Source organism: Haematobia irritans, chromosome 3 (assembly GCF_050003625.1).
Source record: "Haematobia irritans isolate KBUSLIRL chromosome 3, ASM5000362v1, whole genome shotgun sequence".
NCBI lineage: Eukaryota > Metazoa > Arthropoda > Insecta > Diptera > Muscidae > Haematobia > Haematobia irritans.
Genome location: NC_134399.1, coordinates 28,648,737 through 28,672,336, shown reverse-complemented (window position 1 = coordinate 28,672,336; position 23,600 = coordinate 28,648,737). Strand labels below are relative to the sequence as shown.

Sequence of the window (23,600 nt, the reverse complement as noted above, 5' to 3'; positions counted from 1 at the left end):
AAATAATTAAATAAAATTAAAAAAAAAAATACAATATACGTTTTTTAAATTTTGTAGAGTTTTTGGTAAAATTTTCTTCAAAATTTGGTAGATTATTTTTGCTGACAGCAATCTCTGGAGTGGAGTACGTGATAAATTTAAATAGTTTGGTCAGTTGTATATATTTTGGATTTTTGAAGCTCGCAGCTTGTGTCAAAAAAAAAATTAACCTAGATCCCACAATCGGTTTGTTTTATATATAGAAATAAAATTTTGATAAAATTTTCTATAGAAATAAAATTTTGACAAAATTTTCTAAAGAAATAAAATTTTGACAAAATTTTCTATAGAAATAAAATTTTGACAAAATTTTCTAAAGAAATAAAAGTTTTACAAAATTTTCTATAGAAATAAAATTTTGACAAAATTTTCTATAGAAATAAAATTTTGACAAAATTTTCTATAGAAATAAAATTTTGACAAAATTTTCTATAGACATTTTGTCAAATTATTTCTATAGAAATAAAATTTTAGCAAAATTGACTAAAAATAAAATTAAATAAAATGTTGACAATATTTTCTATAGAAATAAAATTTTGACAAAATTTTCTAAAGAAATAAAAGTTTTAAAAAATTTTCTATAGAAATAAAATTTTGACAAAATTTACTATAGAAATAAACATTTGACAAAATTTTCTATAGAAATAAAATTTTGACAAAATTTTCTAAAAATTAAAATTTTGACAAAATTTTCTATAGACATAAAATTTTGTCAAATTATTTCTATAGAAATAAGATTTTAACAAAATCTTCTATAGAAATGAAATTTTGACAAAATTTTCTATAGAAATAAAATATTACAAAATATACTATAGAAATAAAATTTTCCATAGATATAAAATATAGACAAAATTGAGAGGTGAGTTTCAAAATACTAATATCTAAAAATGTCCACATTCATCAATAGCCTGAGGACATTGAGAGCAATAACAGGTTTATGACTGCTCATATTGGAATGCAAAACAAACACCAATATCTGGGATTTCACTGTATGTGCATCATATGGGTGCCTGAAGGCAAAGGAACTGGAGATTAAAACTAATGCTATGGTCACATTGGGCAAATATTTGACAGAAATCAAAAAAGAATCCGTCGGCATAGCCAAACCAGCAGACATTTTTAGCTCATATTGGATATAGAACATCATGGTATGAATATTTTCCAAAAACCGTATCCACATATATGGAAAATGGTTCTGGAAAAATGTTGGACCCTCATTTTGGTCAAATGTTTGCCTAGTGTGACCATAGCATAAGAAATAAATGAATGTGAAGTTAGAGAACACAAAGTTCATAGAGGTTACATGGGCCGATATGGATGGGACATGGTAGACAAATAAAATGATGAGATCAGTGTAACGGCCTGGAAAAGCGGAAAAAGCGTAGAACGGAAGTCAAAAAGGCCGTGGACATCAATACCGGACACCAGAGGAGGTTTCTGACTTCATTTCTACCACAGAATGCACACACAAATCTCTACCTTTTGCCCCTAGGGCATTTTGGAGAGTAAGGTTGGAATTAAAAAATACCATGTCGTAAAGGCCGATGGTCGCTCACCGCTCGAATTTTTCGAGCACAGGGTCAAAATAAATGCCGAATAATATATGAAAAATGTCCTAAAGACAATACTGAAGCCAAATGAATGAAGACAAATATGTCGGTCGTAGACCATTTCAAGAGGACTCAATACCATTGCCCTCGGCACGCCTCAACTCAAGAATGACTTACAAAGGGAAGTTCTTTGCTTCATTTCTATCGTACAATGGTCACCATAATCTTCGGATTTCAATCTGTTGATCTTTTGTTGGGCCTGGGGCATTTTGGAGAGCAAGGTCGACACTACAAAATTTCGATCAACTCAAGACAACGCCTCGCCGGGAGCGGGACTCAACATCATCGCACGTGACGACGGTTGCCAGCCGAGTCAAAAATAACCAACAAAACTACCACTCTATTTATCAAAATTTTATTTCTATAGAAAATTTTGTCAAAATTTTAATTCTATAGAAAATTTTGTCAAAATTTTATTTCGATAGAAAATTTTGTCAAAATTTTATTTCTATAAAAAATTTTGTCAAAATTTTATTTCTTTAGAAAATTTTGTCAAAATTTTATTTCTATAGAAAATTTTGTCAAAATTTTATATCTATAGAAAATTTTAGTCCTATAGAAAATTTTGTCAAAATTTTATTTCTATAGAAAATTTTGTCAAAATTTTATTTCTATAGAAAATTTTGTAAAAATTTTATTTCTATAAAAGAAATTTGTCAAAATTCTATTTCTATAGAATTTCTATAAAAAAAAAATTTCAAAATTATATTTCTATAGAAAATTTTTTCACAATTTTATTTCTATAGAAAATTTTGCCAAATTTTATTTCTATAGAAAATTTTGGCAAAAATTTTATTTCTATAGAAAATTTTGTCAAAATTTTATTTCTATAGAAAATTTTGTCAAAATTTTACTTCTATAAAAAATTTTGTCAAAATTTTATTGCTATACAAAATTTTGTCAAATTTTATTGCTATACAAAATTTTGTCAAAATTTTTTTTCTGTAGAAAATTTGTGAAGTTCTTCTTAGTTGGAGAGGAATATTGTCCAAAATCTACCAAAACATCTAGAATTTTGCCAATCTACCAAACAGTAAAAAATCTATCATTTCTGGTAGAATTCTACCAAAGATGGTGCGTGCTGAGTCAACGAAGATTGGTTTAAAAAGGAGATTCAATCGTTGCTTCCCTTCCGCCACACAAAATTTTCGGATCTCAATCCATTGGAGTTTTATGATTGAGACTTTTTGAAGAGTAAGGATGGCACAAAAAATACCAGTATCGGCGTGAATGAGCCAAAATATCGCCGCGGGGGATGGCTTTGAAGACCAATAATCCGAGCCAAAGGTATTCAATTCGAATAAATTGATACCAAAATTTGAAGATATTTTCGATATTTTTTGCTTTTGGACATAAAAATTTTAAAAATAGCGCTTCACTTTACATATCATTCACCCTGTATCGGTATCACAAAAATAACTGAAAAGTCTATCTATGTCTATGTCAATCAATAGCAAAATCACTTAAATAATCGACCATTCTATGGGGTCAATTTGCAAATTTCTACAACTATATTCCACTACATAATTAGTTAAGCATGTGAACTTTTTAAGGTTCTTTAGCCAGCACCTGCCCTCTAAATGACGTTGTTCGTGTTTCTTTAGCAGTGATTCCTGATTAAACGAACTCGGACATATATTGCACTTGTATTTGAATTCTTCGTGCATCTTGAGATGGGTCTCCAAATGCGTTTGCTGCAAGAATTTCTCATCACATTTCGTACATTCGAAGGGATATTGTAGGCCATGCGTTTTCATGTGCGTATGCAATTGTGATTGTAATTTAAACGTTTTCTCCGGACATCGGGGACAATAGTAGCCGGTAATGCCGGCATGCGCTTGCAGATGCTGATTCAGTGAGGTGACTTGGGTGAATTTCTTCGGACATTGATTACAACAATATTGCTGGACTTTATGGTGGGTTTTCATGTGATTATTGAGATTAGTGACCTGGGCAAAGGAGCGTCCACACTCCGGTTCAATGCATACAAAAGGTCTTTCGCCCGTATGTAATCGTCTATGGTTATTGAGGTTGGTAATCTGAGGGGGAAATTAAAGAAAATAAATTAAATTTACTAATAAAACGACGCAAAAACAAAAACAACTCACCTGAGTAAACGTTTTGCCACAATCCACACATACATAGGGACGATCGTTGGTATGTATACGCTCATGATTCCGTAAATTGGCCGCTTGAGTAAAACCTAGTTTTTTTTTGTTATAATGGAGGGGAATGTCCAGGAATATGGGGGGAGAAAAGGAATATTTTAGGGATTTTTTTAATATTTTGTTTTTTCTTTTTATTTTATTGATTAAAAATAAACAAACATTCTTTTGATTTACCTTTATTACAATAATTACAAACAAATTTTCTTTCGGCCGCATGGTTTCGAATGTGGGTTATCAAGGAGGATTTCCTTGAAAATGTCTTATTACACAAAGGACATGAGCCTTCTTCGTTAAATATTAAGTCCACCTAAGGAAAAAATTTTGCGTAAGATTTTCGGAAAAAGAGGGGGAAAAAGCCAAGTGTAGGATAGATAGTAGAGTTGATTTTGTTGTGTATGTTGTAAGTGTATATGAGTTGAAGAGAAATATGTAGAGAGATAGAGTTCAAGAGAGTAATGTATATATGAATGTGTGTGAGTGTATTTTCTATTTTCATGTATTCTAGTGATCTGTTTGTTTGCGAATGTTACAGCAAGAGATTGAAAGAGAGTATTTCTTTTGTGAGGGGGGGTGGGGGTATGAGGGATTGAGTTATTCGTGTATCAGATTTCACGTAGTGTGCGATTGCGAATCTCTCAAAATATTCTAATGACACCGAAATATTCATACGTTCGTCAAAGGTTAATGCCAATTATGATTTTTTTTTTTTTGATTTTTTGTGTAAATAATTTACATTTTTTTAAATATATAAAAACTATTATAGAAACATATTGCCAAAATAATTCAAATTTGTAAGCGTTTTTTTCTTTATAAATTTGCCAAAATATTTATCTATACATTTGTATTAGATATTTTTTTTTCATATAAATTTTAATTACATTTTTTTTCTGGATATATTTTCCTAAACTTTTTGCTACAATTTTATTTTTATTTAGATATAATAATATTTTAATTTAATTATTTTTTTTTTATAGTTGTTCTTTTATTTTTCTTCGAGCTTTAAAATAATAAATCGACGTATGAAATAAAGCCTACATCCCAGAATATCATCTTCTAATTTTTTCTAAGACGGATAGAATACAGATTCATGTAAGAATAAATGTCGAGAAAAAGTTCGACTCTCCAGCATTTAAGGAAATTCATCATAACATGGACCACATACACGAAATTCTCAAATTTAATTTTCTTTGCTAAAACTAATTTTTGGATTAAAATAATAAATCAACCTTCGAAATAAAACCTATGCTCAGATTTCCATCTTCCAATTTTTAATTATTATTTAAAAACAAGTAAGTAAAGTCTAAAGTCGGGCGGGGCCGACTATATTATACCCTTCACCACTATGTAGACCAAAACTTGTGTTACCATCTCAACTCCTTCAAATTTGTTTGGAGTTATTATCAAGGGTTATAGTCCTATTTATATTTGAAACGATTTGGAGACAATTTTTTGTACTTCTACATAATCGATAGAACTAAAAATTAAATCGGCTAACACCCTGGGATGATAGCTAGGGCAATTTTGATACAATTGTACAAAAGAACATTTATGATTTATGTGGTGATACATACGTATTGGAGATATAGGACAACTTGAGTAATATTTACAATTTTTGCCACTCAGCAGTGGCGATTTTACAAGGAAATTGGTTAGATCTCGCCAAGATATGTGGTCAATTGTGGGTTGTGATATATTATATGGCCAATTTGGGCGATATTTCCACAAGTCGGAGCTTTAAAATTCGACCGTTCTGTGGAAAGTTTGGCATTACAGTGTGTAGGAAATGACTACGATATGGGGAAATCATCACAGAATTTTGTGTAGGATGTAGTCTTTGTGGAAACTATCGAGTCAATTGGAGGAAACTCCCATTGAAAATGGGTCGAAAATACTCTGGCGTACATGAACCGATTTTGACTAAATTTGACATGCATAGTTACAATAATAAAAGGAGAATAATTTTGGCCTCCGTGGTCATATGGGTATCAATCGGGCGAAAGATATATATGAGAGCTATATCTAAATCTGAACCGATTTCATCTAAATTTGGCACACTTAATGATACTATTAAACGTACTCCTTGTGCAAAATTTTAAGGAAATTAGGGCAAAACTATGGCTTTTGAAGCCATATAAGTGTAAATCGGACGAGAGATATATATGGGAGCTATATCTAAATCTTTACCGATTTGAATCAAATTTTGGCACACTTAACGATACTATTGAACGTACTTGTTATGCAAAATTTGAAGCAACTCAGGACAAAACTCTGGCTTTTGAGGACATATAAGTGCAAATCGGACGAAAGATATATATGGGAGCTATATCTAAATCTGAACCGATTTCAACGAAAATTGACACTCTTAATGATACTATTAAACGTACTCATTGTGCAAAATTTGAAGAAAATTAAGGCAAGTCTCTGGCTTTTAAGTGCAAATCGGACGAAAGATATATATGGGTGCTATATCTAAATCTGAACCGATTTGGCTAATATTTTGCATATCTTACGAAAGCCCCAAAACATTTGGCTGACCGAAATTTTTAGAAAATACGTTGATAAATACGTCAATTATGACCAGATCGGTGATGAATATATATGGCAGCTATATCTAAATCTGAACCGATTTTTTTCAAAATCAATAGCGATTGTCTTTGAGTCAATGTAAAACTCTCTGCCAAATTTGAGGACGATCGGACTTAAACAGCGAGTTGTACTTTGCACACAAAATTACATATACAGACAGACGGACGGACGGACAGACGGACATCACTAAATCGACTCAGAATTTAATTCTAAGACGATCGGTATACTAAACGATATACTATACTAAACGTCTCAGACTTTTCCTTCTTGGCGTTACATACAAATGCACAAATTTATTATACCCTGTACCACAGTAGTGGTGAAAGGTATAATAAATGTGATAAAAAGATTGGATCTCCAAATTTTTCGAAAACCATGAACCACAAACAAGAAATACCTCTGAACATACATATAATTCGTAAGGCATACATAGATTAGGTATAAGCTTACGAAAGTTGAAAATCGACTTTTCACCAGAGAATGAAGCCGCAGAGTTGCTCCGCCGATTTCAGTCGCCGCCAACCATTTATTGTCAGTCGACGCCGGCGCCGAATATGTCGACTCAAATTTAGCCGCCAATTAATAAAAAATACCGATTTAAATCAGGAAATTGCCGAATTGACAAATTTATATCGGCTTAGCCGTCACGGCGGCTTGACTGAGGCAAAAAATAAGTGTCAGCCGCCGCCGGCAAAAAATGGGTCGGCTTCATTCTCTACTTTTGACATTTTTAAAAATCGACTTTTAATATTAGCCAAATCGACTCGTTCACTTTTAATGAAAAAGTCCAAAAGTCGACATTGAATGGAATATGAAAGAAATATTTCTATGGTATGTCTGAGAGTATCGGTCTGAAATTTTAGAAAACCACACCATGTACCGCATACCATGTACCGAAGGATGAAAGACAGATTAATTTAAATATAAATATGGTAAAAAGTCTGGCTTCATAAGGCATAAATCTGTAAGGCATAAAGATCACAAAAGTTGAAAACTGACATTTTACCTTTTGACATTTTTCAATATCGACTATAATTCGTAACGCATAAGGCCATAAAATTCGTAAGGCATAAATAGGTTAGGTATAGGCTTACGAAAGTTGAAAATCGACTTTTGACATTTTTAAAAATCGACTTTTAATGTTAATCAAATCGACCCCTCCACTTTTAATGAAAAAGTAAAAAAATCGACTTTGAATTAACAGACATATATGAACAAAATATTTCTATGGCAAGTTTGAAAGTATCGCTAGCAGCGTTACTGTCGAAGGACCCAAGACGGATAGAATAAAAGATTAATTTAAAAAAAATAAATTTGCTAAAATGTTTGGCTTCATAAGGAATAAATAGGTGAGGTATAGTGATGTAAATGTCGACATTTCGACTTTTGACTTTTAATGTTAGCCAAATTGACTCATCCACTTTTAAAGAAAATGTCCAAAAGTCGATATTGGTTTTAAAAAGGCGAATATGAGGGAAATATTTCTATGATAAGTTTGAGAGTATCGGTAGCAACATTACCGTCGAAGGAGCTAAGACGGTCATAATACCAATTCATTTAAAAATAAATGTGGTAAAAAGTTTACCAAAAATGGCAACTCAACACAGTTCGAGTCACGGTAGCGGAAATCTTTTTATACCCTCCACCATAGGATGGGGGTATATTAACTTTGTCATTCCGTTTGTAACACATCGAAATATTGTTATAATACCCTATAAAGTATATATATTCTGGGCCGTGATGAAATTTTGAGTCGATCTAAGCATATCCGTCCGTCTGTTGAAATCACGCTATTTCCGAAGGAAATAAGCTATCGACTTGAAACTTGGCACAAGTAGTTGTTATTGATGTAGGTCGGATGGTATTGCAAATGGGCCATATTGGACCACTTATACGTATAGCCCCCATATAAACCGATCCCCAGATTTGGCTTGCGCAGCCTCAAAGAGAAGCAAATTTCATTCGATCCGGTTGAAACTTGGTACGTGGTGTCTAACAACCATGCAAAAGTTTGTCCATATCGGTCTATAAGTATATATGGCCCCGTGGTGCAATGGGTAGCATATCCGCCTTACATACCTAAGGTCGTGCGTTAGATTCCTGCTTCGACCGAACACCAAAAAGTTTTTCAGCGGTGGATTATCCCACCTCAGTAACGCTGGTAACATTTCTGAGGGTTTCAAAGCTTCTCTAAGTGGTTTCACTGCAATGTGGAACGCCCTTCGGACCCAACTATAAAAAGGAGGTCCCCTGTCATTGAGCTTAACATGGAATCGGACAGCACTCAGTGATAAGAGAGAAGTTCACCAATGTGGTATCGCAATGGTATCGCAATGGTCTGAATAGTCTAAGTGAGCCTGATACATAGGGCTGCCACCTAACCTAACCTAGCCATTTATAGCCCTCATATAAACCGATCCTCACACCCAGAGAAGGAATATGATCAACTCAAACATGTTTTAAGAGCAAAATGTTATTTTTGGGTGGTGACCATGTAACATGGTTTTCGCAACCATGTTATTTTCTCGGAAATCATGTATCTGATCTCGGCAAGCAGGTTATATTTGACGAGAAAATAACATTTTAGTGACAAACATGTTACATGGTCACCATACAAAAATAACATTTTGCTCTTGAAACATGTTTGAGGTGATCATATTCCTTCTCTGCGTGCAGATTTGACTTCCGGAGCCTCTTGGAGGAGCAAAATTCATCTGATCCGGTTGAAATTTGGTACGTGGTATTAGTATATGGTGTCTATCAACCATGCAAAAATAGGACCATATAGGTCCATAATTGTATATAGCCCCCATATAAATCGATCCCCAGATTTGACCTCCGGAACTTCTTGGAGGAGCAAAATTCATCCGATTCGGTCGAAATTTGGTACATTGCGCTAACAACCATGGCAAAATTGGTCCATATCTGTCTATTGTTATACATAGCCGATCCCCAATCATATCATACTGGCCCATATCGGTTCATAACCATGGTTGCCACTCGAGCCAAAAAATTTTGTCAAAATTTATTTCTATAGAAAATTTTGTCAAGATTTTATTTCGATAGAAAATTTTGTCAAAATTTTATTTCGATAGAAAATTTTGTCAAAATTTTATTTCGATAGAAAATTTTGTCACAGTTTTATTTCGATAGAAAATTTTGTCAACATTTTATTTCTATAGAAAATTTTGTCAAAAATTTATTTCTATAGAAAGTTTTTTCAAAACTTTATTTCTGTAGAACATTTTGTCAAAAGTTTATTTCTATAGAAAATTTTCTCAAAATTTTATTTCTATAGAAAATTTTGTCAAAATTTTATTTCTTTAGGAAAGTTTGTTTAAAAAATTATTTCTTTATGAAATGTTGTCAAAATTTTTTTTCTATAGAAAATTTTGTTAAAAGTTTATTTCTATATATAATTTTGTCAAAATTTTAGTTTTATGGGAATTTTATTTCTACAGAAAATTTTTGCAAAATTTAATTTCTAAAGAATTTTTTCAAAATTTTATTTCAATAGAAAATTTTGTGACAATCTTATTTCTTTAGGAAATTTTGTTTAAAAAATGATTTCTTTTGTTTAAAAAATGATTTCTTTTGTTTAAAAAATGATTTCTTTATTTAATTTTGTCAAAATTGTAGAACTATAGAAATTTTTCTCAAAACGTTATTTCTAACGAAAATGTTCTCAAAATGTTATTTCTATAGAAACTTTTCACAAAATTGTATTTCTATACAAAATGTTGTCAAAATTTTATTTCTGTAGAAAATTTTGTCAAAATTTTATTTATATAGAAAATTTTGTCAAAATTTCATTTCTATACAAAATTTTGTCAAAATTTCATTTCTATACAAAATTTTGTCAAAATTTTACTTCTATAGAAAATTTTGTCAAACTTTTATTTCTTTAGGAAAGTTTGTTTAAAAAATTATTTCTTTAGGAAATATTGTCAAAATTTTAGTTCTATGGAAAATTTTCTTAAAATTTTATTTCTATAGATAATTTTGTCAAAATTTTAGTTTTATGAGAATTTTATATCTATAGAAAATTTTTGCAAAATTTAATTTCTAAAGAATTGTTTTCAAAATTTTAGAACTATAGAAAATATTCTCAAAACGTTATTTCTAAAGAAAATGTTCTCAAAATGTTATTTCTATAGAAACTTTTCACAAATTTGAATTTCTATACAAACTGTTGTCAAAATTCTATTTCTATAGAAAATTTAGTCAGAATTTTATTTCTATAGAAAATTTTGTTAAAATTTTATTTCTATAGAAGAATTTTTATTTTATAGATAATTTTGTCAAAATTTTATTTCTTAGACAATTTTGTCAAAATTTTATTTCTATAGAAAATTTTGTAAAAATTTTATTTCTATAGGAAATTTTACCAAAATTTTATTTCTATAGAAAATTTTGTCCAAATTTTATTTCTATAGAAAATTTTGTCCAAATTTTATTTCTATAAAAAATTATGTCAAAATTTTATTTCTATAGAAAATTTTATCCAAATTTTATTTCTATAAAAAATTTTGTCAAAATTTTATTTCTATAGAAAATGTTGCCAAAATTTTATTTCTATAGAAAATTTTGTCAAAATTTTATTTCTATAGAAAATTTTGTCAAAATTTTATTTCTATAGAAAATTTTGTCAAAATTTATTTCTATAGAAATTTTTGCCAAAATTTTATTTCTATAGAAAATTTTGTCAAAATTTTATTTCTATAGAAAATTTTGTCAAAATTTTATTTCTATAGAAAATTTTGTCAAAATTTTAATTTTAATTTAAATTTGACAAACATTCTTTTCCTCTGTTGGTTAAGCTACTCTTGTAGTTTAGTCAATGTATGGTTTTAAGCTGAAATAAAAAACAACAACAATGCTTAAAGAACAAAACCAACAATAACAAAACAAAACAAATGGAAAAAGAAGAGGAGGCACGCTCAAAATAAACCCAGCCATGTGAATTCAAATCGATGATTTGACAGTGGCATAGGAAAAGAGATATGTTTGTTTCGAATTTATTTCGGCATAAGCCGGCTATCAATGTAAAACCTTTTTTCGGAGGGTTCAAGTGTGGTTTTTGTTGGGTTTAATAAACTGCCTGAATTTATTCTGATAATTGGTTGATAGTTTTGCTGCAAGTAGAGGATGCTGATGAGGAATGTGGTAATTCCGAAACGTGCGTCCATCCAACCATCTTGCAGTCTATAGGGCTTTGCCCAAATAAATTTGACAAACATTCTTTTCCTCTGTTGGTTAAGCTACTCTTGTAGTTTAGTCAATGTATGGTTTTAAGCTGAAATAAAAAACAACAACAATGCTTAAAGAACAAAACCAACAATAACAAAACAAAACAAAATTTTATTTCTATAGAAAATTTTGTCAAAATTTTATTTCTATAGAAAATTTTGTCAAAATTTTATTTCTATAGAAAATTTTGCCAAAATTTTATTTCTATAGAAATTTTTGCCAAAATTTTATTTCTATAGAAAATTTTGTCAAAATTTTATTTCTGTAGAAAATTTTGTCAAAATTTTATTACTATAGAAAATTTTGCCAAAATTTTATTTCTTTAGAAAATTTTACCAAAATTTTATTTCTATAGAAAATTTTGTCAAAATTTTATTTCTATAGAAAATTTTGTCAAAATTTTATATCTATAGGAAATTTTACCAAAATTTTAGTTCTATAGAAAATTTTGTCAAAATTTTATATCTATAGGAAATTTTGTCAAAAGTTTATTTCTATAGAAACTTTTCACAAAATTGTATTTCTATACAAAATGTTGTCAAAATTTTAGATCTATAGAAAATTTTGTACAAATTTTATTCCTATAGAAAATTTTATCCAAATTTTATTTCTATAGAAAATTTTATCCAAATTTTATTTCTATAGAAAATTTTGTCAAAATTTTATTTCTAAAGAAAATTTTGTCCAAATTTTATTTCTATAGAAAATTTTGTCTAAATTTTATTTCTATAGAAAATTTTGTCAAAATTTTATTCCTATAGAAAATTTTGTAAAAATTTTATTTCTATAGACAATTTTGTCAAAATTTTATTTCTATAGGAAATTTTTTGTCAAAATTTAATTTTAAAAACTATAAAACTATCATATTTGTGATAAAAACATCAGTCTGTTAATTATGGTTCCAATTAAAATTTTAATGAAATTTTAATTTTTCAAAATTGGTAGCTACAGTTCTCGTAAAAATCTGATATATGGTAAACGAAAGTCATTATTTCCATGCATACGGTATTGCAGTGGGTATGGTATAAACTCTCGTAGTAAGTAGTTTATTAACTAAACTGTTTTTATTACCCAGGAAAAACTCTCATTACCAAATAATTTTGTAGGTAACATAGCCCAAGAGAATGAAATTTCGATTTGGCTCAATTTTGCAAAAAGGAGACTAAAGACATTTTTGGCAAAAAAAAGTCGAAAATTTATCTTTTTGGATACAGTTATAAGAAGTAGGTGCCATATTATAAAATTTAGCTAACAATTTTATAGAATTAGGGAATTTGTAGAAAATCGATTTTCTGGAAATCAATTGCAATTGGTTAAAGACTTTTTCCTAGGTTTTGCATATAGAATCCCTCACAATATTATGCAGTAACAATAACATCGGAATGGCGCGAAAATGGGGGAAAAGTAGTGTAGCACTAAGGAAACATATTTTCAACGAAACGTAGTCGTAAACTTAATATAAATAAATTTAATTTCCATTATAAGACCAACGGAATTCCTTTTTGTAAATAATAGCTAACGTTTGTCCTCAAAATTTTTTTTGAGCTTGAAAAAAAAAGAACTTTAAGAACCCTAGGAAATTTTAATGGTATAAAATTTCGTCTCGCAAAAAATTGGTTTTATGTATAATTAAAAAATATATATATAAACTATACTAAATAATAAAAATAAAATAAAATCCTTTTTAGGTACTTATAATTTTTTAAAAAATAATTATAAATTTTTTGTCTTAATAAATCTTTTCGAATTCTAAAGCCTTTTAATTTTGTTTTTTTTTTTTCATCTATAAAAATCTTTTCTTTTTCTATTATTTCTTTCATTTTTGTGTAAATATTTTTTTCCAAAAATTTTAAGTTAGATAAATTTTGATTAAATTTTGTACGTAATCATGATCCAAAATATATGAATTTTGACATCTTTTTCATTTAGGACTCGAGTTTATAATTTAATTTTCTTTTTAATATTTTATAATTTATAATCTATAACTTATCTATAAGGAGTATATAATTAGGTATTGTCAATAAAAAAGAGTTGTGTTAGGGTGTTAGATGTTATTATGTTAAACTGTTATACTGTTATACTGTTATAATTGTGTTATTTTGTATTTATTGTCTATTTATAGTTGGTTTGTTAATTATAATTGATACAAAATAATAATGTTCGATCGATCAAACGTTTTTTTTCTAATAAAAAAAAAAAAAATTATTTTTGGAGCCAACACTCCCATAGTGAGTATACAATACCATTTGTTGTTTTTTTTTTTTTTGTTATAAAAACCATCATTTTCAAAAAACAAGAAAATTCTAATAAATAAAATTGTATACAGTACTTTTTTGTTAGAGATCTCTAAAAAGTTTGTGTTTTTTTGGGGGGAATTAGATTAGATATTTTTTTGTTGGTTTCCTGATCAGGTTTTAATTTCTTTGTGTTTGAAGAGCTGGGAACCACATGTCCTTGCCGAGCTTAAGCTTAAGTCTCCTGTTTTATTGCCTATAGACTAAAAAAATTAGCATAGACAAAAAATGTTATACACATAGAGCATATAATTAAGAAGGAGAGAGAGAAAGAGAGAAAAAAGAGATAATAATACACAATCATTGGATGTAAACCAAAATTTGGAGAAATTTTTTTTTTTTTAATAAAAATAAAATAAAATAAAATTTGTTGACATTTGTATTAATTACATTCTGTATTCCCCCGTTTGTTTAATGACATGAGTTTCATTTTCTTAGAAACTCTTGTTACTAAAGCCTTTGATACTTTTCCTTAGTTAGTTAGCAAAATTTCCACTTGTTTCTTCTTTTTTTTGGTTTAGTCTGAAATGAATGCAAAATTCTTGATATCTCTGAAAATAGAAGCAAAACAATGATAATTACTGGATAAAAATTCCCCAAACAAATACAATTACAACGCTACGTACCTGAGACTGCATCGTAACCTTCATCCATCTAAACATAAAGGACGATTCATTGAGGGCTTTCTTTAATTCTTAGATGACTGAAGGGGGAATGGGGGTATACATGATGTTCTGGATGATCCTAGGCAATCTGAAGAAGCTTTTATTTCGCGAGGGAACTCCACACTTTAATTCCACAGTTTAGGTCCACATCATTCAACATTTGGTTTATGCAAAGGACGATTTTCGAAGATTGTGGTCTTGAGGCGGTGAGGCAGGGCAGGGGGGCGGTGGGGGGTCGGTCCCTAACTTTTTTTCTTTTATACTCAACCTTCTTTTATCTCAACATTAATCACAATACACAACTACTAAGACTAAAGACGAATTCCTAGAAATTCGCGTCTAGGTTCGACTGGGAGAGCGTTTTGAATTTTCGTTTTTATCAAAAACATCGAGCATCTCCTGAGGTCGCACACTAGATATTGTACTATTATCAAGGATTAATCTGATACTTTTAAACACTTAACAATTACTTAGTAAAATGTATACTCTGTTATATGCAAGTTTTTTTTTACTTAGAATATGATTTTATAAAATAAAAAAATTAAATAAAATTTATTTTATAATAATACTATGGCGGGTTTGTAGCATCCAGCACCAATTGGTAATAAAATTCGCAAATTTTTAAAAATTGTTATCAAAGATTATGTTTACGATTTTCGGATTAATATAAAATTATTTAAATATATTATTAATTTAAAAAATATATATATATTTAAATATATATTAAATAAAATATATAAAAAATATATATTAAATATATATTTAATTTTAATCTTTATTATAATTAAAAATTATAACAGATATAACCGCTAAGTCGATCAGTTTATAATATTATTATTTTATTTATTTTGTTTTTATTAAAGAAAATTTTTGAGTCATTAATCAAACAAACCGCCAACGTATTATTTGCCATTAAAGGCAAAATAACCAAAATTATTTGCCTTTATAAATCTTAGCGTTTTTAAGTACTATTTCTACTGTATACTCAATCTTAGTCTATTTTTACTTATACAAACATGCATTATGCAAGATTGGAATGGTTTTGTATATGAACTGTATTTATTGTAAATTTGATTTTTATTTATTTATTATTTTTGTTTTGTTTTTTTTTTTTTTTTTTTTAAGAATTAAAATAAAATAAATGATAAAAATCTTACACAACGAGGACAAAATTAAAATAAAATAAATTGACTTCTCTAATACTGTCTACTTGGAAGTAGCAGATCTTTATTCAATAAAAAAAACTGTTTGGGATGTTCATATACGAAACAATTTTTTTGAGATGACAACAAATAAAATACTTGCTTTGGGAGGTTAATAAACGAACCCTTGCATTGCATATGCACACAAAACAGATTTTTTTGATTCACTCACGAAATTAATTGATCCAATTAATTTTTTAATTGAAATGTCTTCACTCAGAGAAATGAAAAAAAAATAACTTAAAGTCAGTTAAAAAATTAATTGATCCAATTGAAATATTAATTGAAAGTCAATTAAAAACTAATTCATCCAATTAAAAAATTAATTGAAACTATTAATTTTTAAATAATTTGTTTAATCAATTAAATTTTTAATTGAATATTTTTTTAAAACTCAATTAAGACTTTAATTGGAAAAATTTTTGTGAAAAATTTTTTTCTGTATGTGAGGGGTATGCACACATTCGTGCGAATATAGATTTTAAAAGAGATTAAATTAGGTTGAATTATACTATATTGAATTATATGGAATTGAAATAAAATAAAGAATAGAATAAATTAATTAAAATAAAAAAAAATAAAATAAAGTAAAAAAATCGAAAACGTTCTAATTTTTTTCAATTTTCTGAAATTTGAATTGAAATTTTGGCAACATTTTCTATAGAAATAAAATTTTGACAAAATTTTCTATAGAAATAAAATTTTGACAAAATTTTCTATAGAAATAAAATTTTGACAAAATTTTATGTAGAAATAAAATTTAGACAAAATTTTTTATAGAAATAAAATTTTGACAAAATTTTCTATAGAAATAAAATTTGGATAAAATTTTCTATAGAAATAAAATTTTGACAAAATTTTCTATAGAAATAAAATTTTGACAAAATTTTCTACAGAAATAAAATTTTGACAAAATTTTCTATAGAAATAAAATTTTGACAAAAATTTCTATAGAAATAAAATTTTGACAAAATTTTCTATAAAAATAAAATTTTGACAAAATTTTTTTTAGAAATAAAATTTCGATAAAATTGTCTATACAAATAAAATTTTGGCAACATTTTCTATAGAAATAAAATTTTGACAAAATTTCCTTTAGAAATAAAATGTTGACAAAATTTTCTACAGAAATAAAATTTTGACAAAATTTTCTATAGAAATAAAATTTTGACAAATTTTTTTATAGCAATAAAATTTAAACTACATTTTTTATAGAAATTAAATTTTGACAAAATTTTATATAAAAATAAAATTTAGACAAAATTTTTTATAGAGATAAAATTTAGACAAAATTTTTTATAGAAATAAAATTTAGACAAAATTTTTTGTAGAAATAAAATTTTGACAAAATTTTCTATAGAAATAAAATTTTGACAAAATTTTCTACAGAAATAAAATTTTGACAAAATTTTCTATAGAAATAAAATTTTGACAAAAATTTCTATAGAAATAAAATTTTGACAAAATTTTCTATAGAAATAAAATATTGACAAAATTTTTTTTAGAAATAAAATTTCGATAAATTTTTCTATACAAATAAAATTTTGGCAACATTTTCTATAGAAATACAATTTTGACAAAATTTCCTTTAGAAATAAAATGTTGACAAAATTTTCTACAGAAATAAAATTTTGACAAAATTTTCTATAGAAATAAAATTTTGACAAAATTTTATATAGAAATAAAATTTTGACAAAATTTTATATAGAAAAATTTTTATAGCAATAAAATTAAAACTACATTTTTTATAGAAATAAAATTTTGACAAAATTTTATATAGAAATAAAATTTAGACAAAATTTTTTATAGAAATAAAATTTTAACAAAATTTTCTACAGAAATAAAATTTTGACAAAATTTTCTATAGAAATAAAATTTTGACAAAATTTTCTATAGAAATAAAATTTTGGCAACATTTTCTATAGAAATAAAATTTTGACAAAATTTTTTATAGAAACAAAATTTAGACAAAATTTTTTAAAGAAATAAAATTTGGATAAAATTTTCAATAGAAATAACATTTTGACAAAATTTTCTATAGAAATAAAATATTGACAAAATTTTATATAGAAATAAAATTTAGACAAAATTTTTTATAGAAATAAAATTTAGACAACATTTTTTATAGAAATAAAATTTTGACAAAATTTTATATAGAAATAAAATTTTGACAAAATTTTTTATAGAAATAGAATTTGGATAAAATTTTCTATAGAAATAAAATTTAAACAAATTTTTTATAGAAATAAAATTTTGACAAAATTTTCTATAGAAATAAAATTTTGACAAAATTTTATATAGAAATAAAATTTAGACAAAATTTTTATAGAAATAAAATTTTGACAAAATTTTCTATAAAAATAAATTTTTTGGCAAAATTTTGTATAGAAATAAAATGTTGACAATATTTTCTATAGAAATAAATTTTTGACAAAATTTTCTATGGAAATAAATTTTTTATAAAATTTTTTATAGAAATAAAATTTTGACAAAATTTTCCATCGTACTAAAATTTTGACAAAATTTTCTATGGAAATAAAATTGTGACAAAATTTTCTATGGAAATAAAATTTTGGTAATTTTTTTTTGGCTCGAGTGGCAACCTTGGTTATGAACCGATATGGACCAAGTTTTGTTTAATTGGGGATCGGCTATATATAACTATAGACCGATATGGACCAATTTTGGTATGGTTGTTAGCGCAACCTAGCAAAAAATTTTGGAAGTTCTTTCAAAGGCACAACTTTAATAGCACTTCCAGAAGATGCAGTCCCAATGATGTTCTTTATTTTAACTACCGAGGAAGTTCTTTTAAATAATTTTTTATGACTCGGGTTTTTCATACTTATAAGGGGTAATTTTAACTTTTTTTGTTTCAAATACGTTAAAAACAGAGTAAGAATTAATAAAATGGTATAAATTATTCAAATATTGATGAAAAATTTGCAAAATCCATTCTGAAAAAATTGTGAATTTTTGAAAATATTTGAGGTCAAACGTTTCCGACAAGCGTTAGAGAATCCATTAAAGATTATAAAAAGTTATAAAAATTATTTATTTGACAGAATAACACAGAATTTTTTAATTTACATCCATTGAATTTGGATCACACCTAAAGAAGTGATGCAAATTCAGTGCAACGGCTGTGGAAATAGAGGACATCCGTGCTATGACAAGCCCATGTTAAATTCATCGCTTCTGCGTCAATTTTGCACCATTTCCGGATCTAAAAAGAACATTTTCATTACTTTTTTGGCGACGCTTTTTTTTTTGCTGGGAATGTACTTAATTTCAGCCAAATCGGATGAATTTTGCTCCTCCAAAAGGTTCCAGAGGTCAAATCTGGGGATCGGTTTATATGAGAGCTATATATAATTATAGACCGATATGGACCAATTTTATGCATGGTTGTTAGAGACCATATACTAACACCATGTACCAAATTTCAACCGGATCTTATGAAATTTTCTTCTCTAAGAGACTCCGCAAGCCAAATCTGAGGGTCGGTTTATATGGGGGCTATACGTATAAGTGGTCCAATATGGCCCATTTGCAATATCATCCGACCTACATCAATAACAACGACTTGTGCCAAATTTCAAGTCGATAGCTTGTCTCGTTCGGAAGTTAGCGTGATTTCAACAGACGGACGGGCGGACGGACGGACATGCTCAGATCGACTCAGAATTTCATCACAACCCAGAATATATATACTCTATGGGGTCTTAGAGCAATATTTCGATGTGTTACAAGCGGAATGACAAGGTTAATATACCCCCATCCTATGGTGGAGGGTATGAAAATTCGGCTAAAATAAAAAATTTAAGTAAAACAAATTAAAATAATTATTATAATTAGACACACAAAAAATATTTTTCTGATTCAATCACGAAATTGCTTGATCCAATTAATTTTTTAATTGAAATGTCTTCAATCATAGAAATGATAGTATCAATTAAAAAATTAATTGAAAGTCAATTAAAAAATTAATTGATCCAAAGTAAAACTTAATTGATACTAATAATATGTGTGATTGATTTTTATTTCAATTAAAAAATTTGTTGAATCAATTACATTTTTAATTGAATATTTTTTAAAACTCAATTAAGATTTTAATTGGAAAAATTTTCGTAAATTTTTTTCTGTGGAGTGATCAAAACCGGTAGATAAAACCCGGTATACCTGTTTATCTTCTTACACCGATTCTCGATTTTCGTTAAAATCCCATTTTAGACAAGCCGGCGTTTTCAAGGCCTCAACGCCCCTTTTTATATTTTCATTGTAAAATTGCAAATTTAATGCCAAATTTACGCACATACATCTAGGTAGACACACAAAAAAATCCTGATTCAATCACGAAATTAATTGATCCAATTAATTTTTTAATTGAAATGTCTATGATCACCAAAATTATAGTATCAATCACAGTTTTAATTGGACATTTAAAAACTTAATTGATTTCATTTGTGAATTTCAATTAATTTTTTAATTAATTCAATTAAACATTTAATTGCGAAATGTAATTAATTTTTTCATTAAAAACTTAGCTATTTTAAATTACTTTTGTAACTATTTAGTGTTGTTAGTTCGATTGAAAAATTGATTGTTTGAAATAAATTTTTAGTTAAAAAAAATTTCCATCATTTTTTTTAATTGACTTACGTCTTCCCGAGTTGAATTAAAAAGTTGATATGTTATAATTATCAATATCAAAGCTACTAGTTAGTCACATTTATAAAATTTTTGAGACTAGTTGTAGTAAACATTTAAGCAACTTGTATACGCTTAACTAAATAAAAAAAAAACAATTTTATATAGAAATCAAATTTTGACAAAATTTTCTATAGAAATAAAATTTTGGCAAAATTTTTAATAGAATTATAATTTTGACAAAAATTTCTTTAGAAATAAAATTTTGACAAAATCTACTAAAGAAATAAAATGTTTACAAAATTTTCTATAGAAATAAAATTTTGACAGAATTTTCTTTAGAAATAACATTTTGACAAAATCTACTAAAGAAATAAAATTTTGACAAATTTTTCTATAGAAATAAAATTTTGACAAAATTTTCCATAGAAATAAAATTTTGACAAAATTTTCTATAGAAATAAAATTTTGACAAAATTTTCTATAGAAATAAAATTTTGACAAAATTTTCTATAGAAATAAAATTTTGACAAAATTTTCTATAGAAATAAAATTTTGACAAAATTTTCTATAGAAATAAAATTTTGACAAAATTTACTAAAGAAATAAAATTTTGACAGAATTTTCTATAGAAATAAAATTGTGACAAAATTTTCTATAGAAATAAAATTTTCTATAGAAATAAAATTTTAACAAAATTTTCTATAGAAATAAAATTTTGATAAAATTTTCTATAGAAATAACATTTTGACAAAATTTGTTATAGAAATAAAATTTTGACAAAATTTTCTATAGAAATAAAATTTTGACAAAATTTTCTATAGAAATAAAATTTTGACAAAATTTTCTATAGAAATAAAATTTTGACAGAATTTTCTATAGAAATAAAATTTTGACAAAATTTTCTATAGAAATAAAATTTTGTCAAAATTTTCTATAGAAATAAAATTTTGACAAAATTTTCTATAGAAATAAAATTTTAACAAAATTTTCTATAGAAATAAAATTTTGACAAAATTTTCTATAGAAATAAAATTTTGACAAAATTTTCTATAGAAATAAAATTTTGACAAAATTTTCTATAGAAATAAAATTTTGACAAAATTTTCTATAGAAATAAAATTTTGACAAAATTTTCTATAGAAATAAAATTTTGACAGAATTTTCTATAGAAATAAAATTGTGACAAAATTTTCTATAGAAATAAAATTTAGATAAAATTTTCTATAGAAATAAAATTTTGACAAAATTTTCTATAGAAATAAAATTTTAACAAAATTTTTTATAGAAATAAAATTTTGATAAAATTTTCTATAGAAATAAAATTTTAACAAAATTTTCTATAGAAATAAAATTTTGACAAAATTTTCTATAGAAATAAAATTTTGACAAAATTTTCTATAGAAATAAAATTTTGACAAAATTTTCTATAGAAATAAAATTTTGACAAAATTTACTATAGAAATAACATTTTGACAAAATGTTCTATAGAAATAAAATTTTGACAAAATTTTCTATAGAAATAAAATTTTGACAAAATTTTCTATAGAAATAAAATTTTAACAAAATTTTCTATAGAAATAAAATTCTTACAAAATTATTTATAGAAATAAAATTTTGACAAAATTTTCTATAGAAATAAAATTGTGACAATATTTTGTATAGAAATAAAATTCTTAAAAAATTTTCTATAGAAATAAAATTTTGACAAAATTTTCTATAGAAATAAAATTTTGACAAAATTTTCTATAGAAATAAAATTTTAACAAAATTTTCTATAGAAATAAAATTTTGACAAAATTTTCTATAGAAATAACATTTTGACAAAATTTGTTATAGAAATAAAATTTTGACAAAATGTGCTATAGGAATAAAATTTTGACAAAATTTTCTATAGAAATAAAATTTTCTATAGAGATAAAATTTTAACAAAATTTTCTATAGAAATAAAATTTTGACAAAATTTTCTATAGAAATAAAATTTTGACAAAATTTTCTATAGAAATAAAATTTTGACAAAATTTTCTATAGAAATAAAATGTTGACAAAATTTTCTATAGAAATAAAATTTTGACAAAATTTTTAATAAAAACTAATTTTGACAAAAAAAAAAGTGTTTTTATTTGTTAGACCGGGGACTTATCAGCCAACCTGTTATAATTAACTTTTTAATCCAACTTTAATTTTTCAATTGAACATTTAAAAAAATGTTCAATAATTGACTTAATTAACTTAATTTTTTTTATCATGATTAAAAAGTTTATTGTATCAATTAATTTATTAATTGAAAAAAATTTCTGTGTAGCACTTCCAAATAGACATAACGTACATTTCAATTAAATTGTGTCCAACTTTTAATAAATTATCCAACTTTAAATAATTATCGTTGATTTTTAGTGACAATAAAACTAGAATTTCTTTGAAAAATTCGTGTTTTTATGAAAACCGGTTGAACTGGTTATGCCGGTTAATTGTTTCCCCCCACGGGTTTGGGGAAACCGTCCAAGTTTTTAAAAGCTAGAAAAAAGACTTTCAAAATATCCGGTTTGTGATCGCTCTAATTATAACCTGTTAACTTGGTTTCTTTTAATTAATCAAAAAATATTCTTTTTTAGATCATTATTATAAAAAAAATTACAATTTCATACAGTTCATACATGTGTTCCCTAAAATAGTTTGGTTTCTAATTTTTATATAGCTCTATAAAAGCGTATAAGATTATTTACATAGACTTTATACAAAGATTTTTTATAATTATTCAATTAATCATGATTTTTCAATATAAATTAATTTTTATTTATTTTTTGTTACAATATACAAAGATTTTTTTTATAGTTATTCAATTAATCATGATTTCAATAAGAATTAATTTAATTTATTTTTTGTTACAAACATTCGATACAAGTTTTGATTTTTATAAAATTTCTTTCCAACAAAAGAAATTTTCTTCTATTACCATTTAGAAATTATGCCTTTTAATTTCTTTCCAACAAAAGAAATTAAAATCCATTATTATTTGTTTTTATTTAATCACACATTTGTTACTTTTTCCCTAGAACCATTCCAATCAATTTCAATTTTTGTTTATTTATAATTATATTAAATAAATACACTCCACACATCTCAGCTGTTATCG

At 26.0% G+C, this 23,600-nt stretch overlaps 1 protein-coding gene across 5 annotated transcripts in view; it reads right to left on the bottom strand.

Annotated features, from left to right (window-relative positions):
- Positions 1-23,600, bottom strand: part of LOC142228496 (uncharacterized) — a 144,322-nt gene that overhangs the window by 24,610 nt on the left and 96,112 nt on the right. For 3 of the 5 annotated variants that reach the window (XM_075298932.1, XM_075298933.1, XM_075298934.1), the window contains 3 exons: positions 3,992-4,124; positions 3,758-3,852; positions 3,219-3,688 (listed from right to left, as the gene is read on the bottom strand). In XM_075298932.1, the coding sequence (XP_075155047.1) occupies positions 3,219-3,688; positions 3,758-3,852; positions 3,992-4,124 (698 nt within the window). The remainder of the gene's footprint in view (positions 1-3,218; positions 3,689-3,757; positions 3,853-3,991; positions 4,125-23,600) is intronic. The other 2 variants (XR_012720186.1, XM_075298935.1) reach the window with 1 other exon arrangement.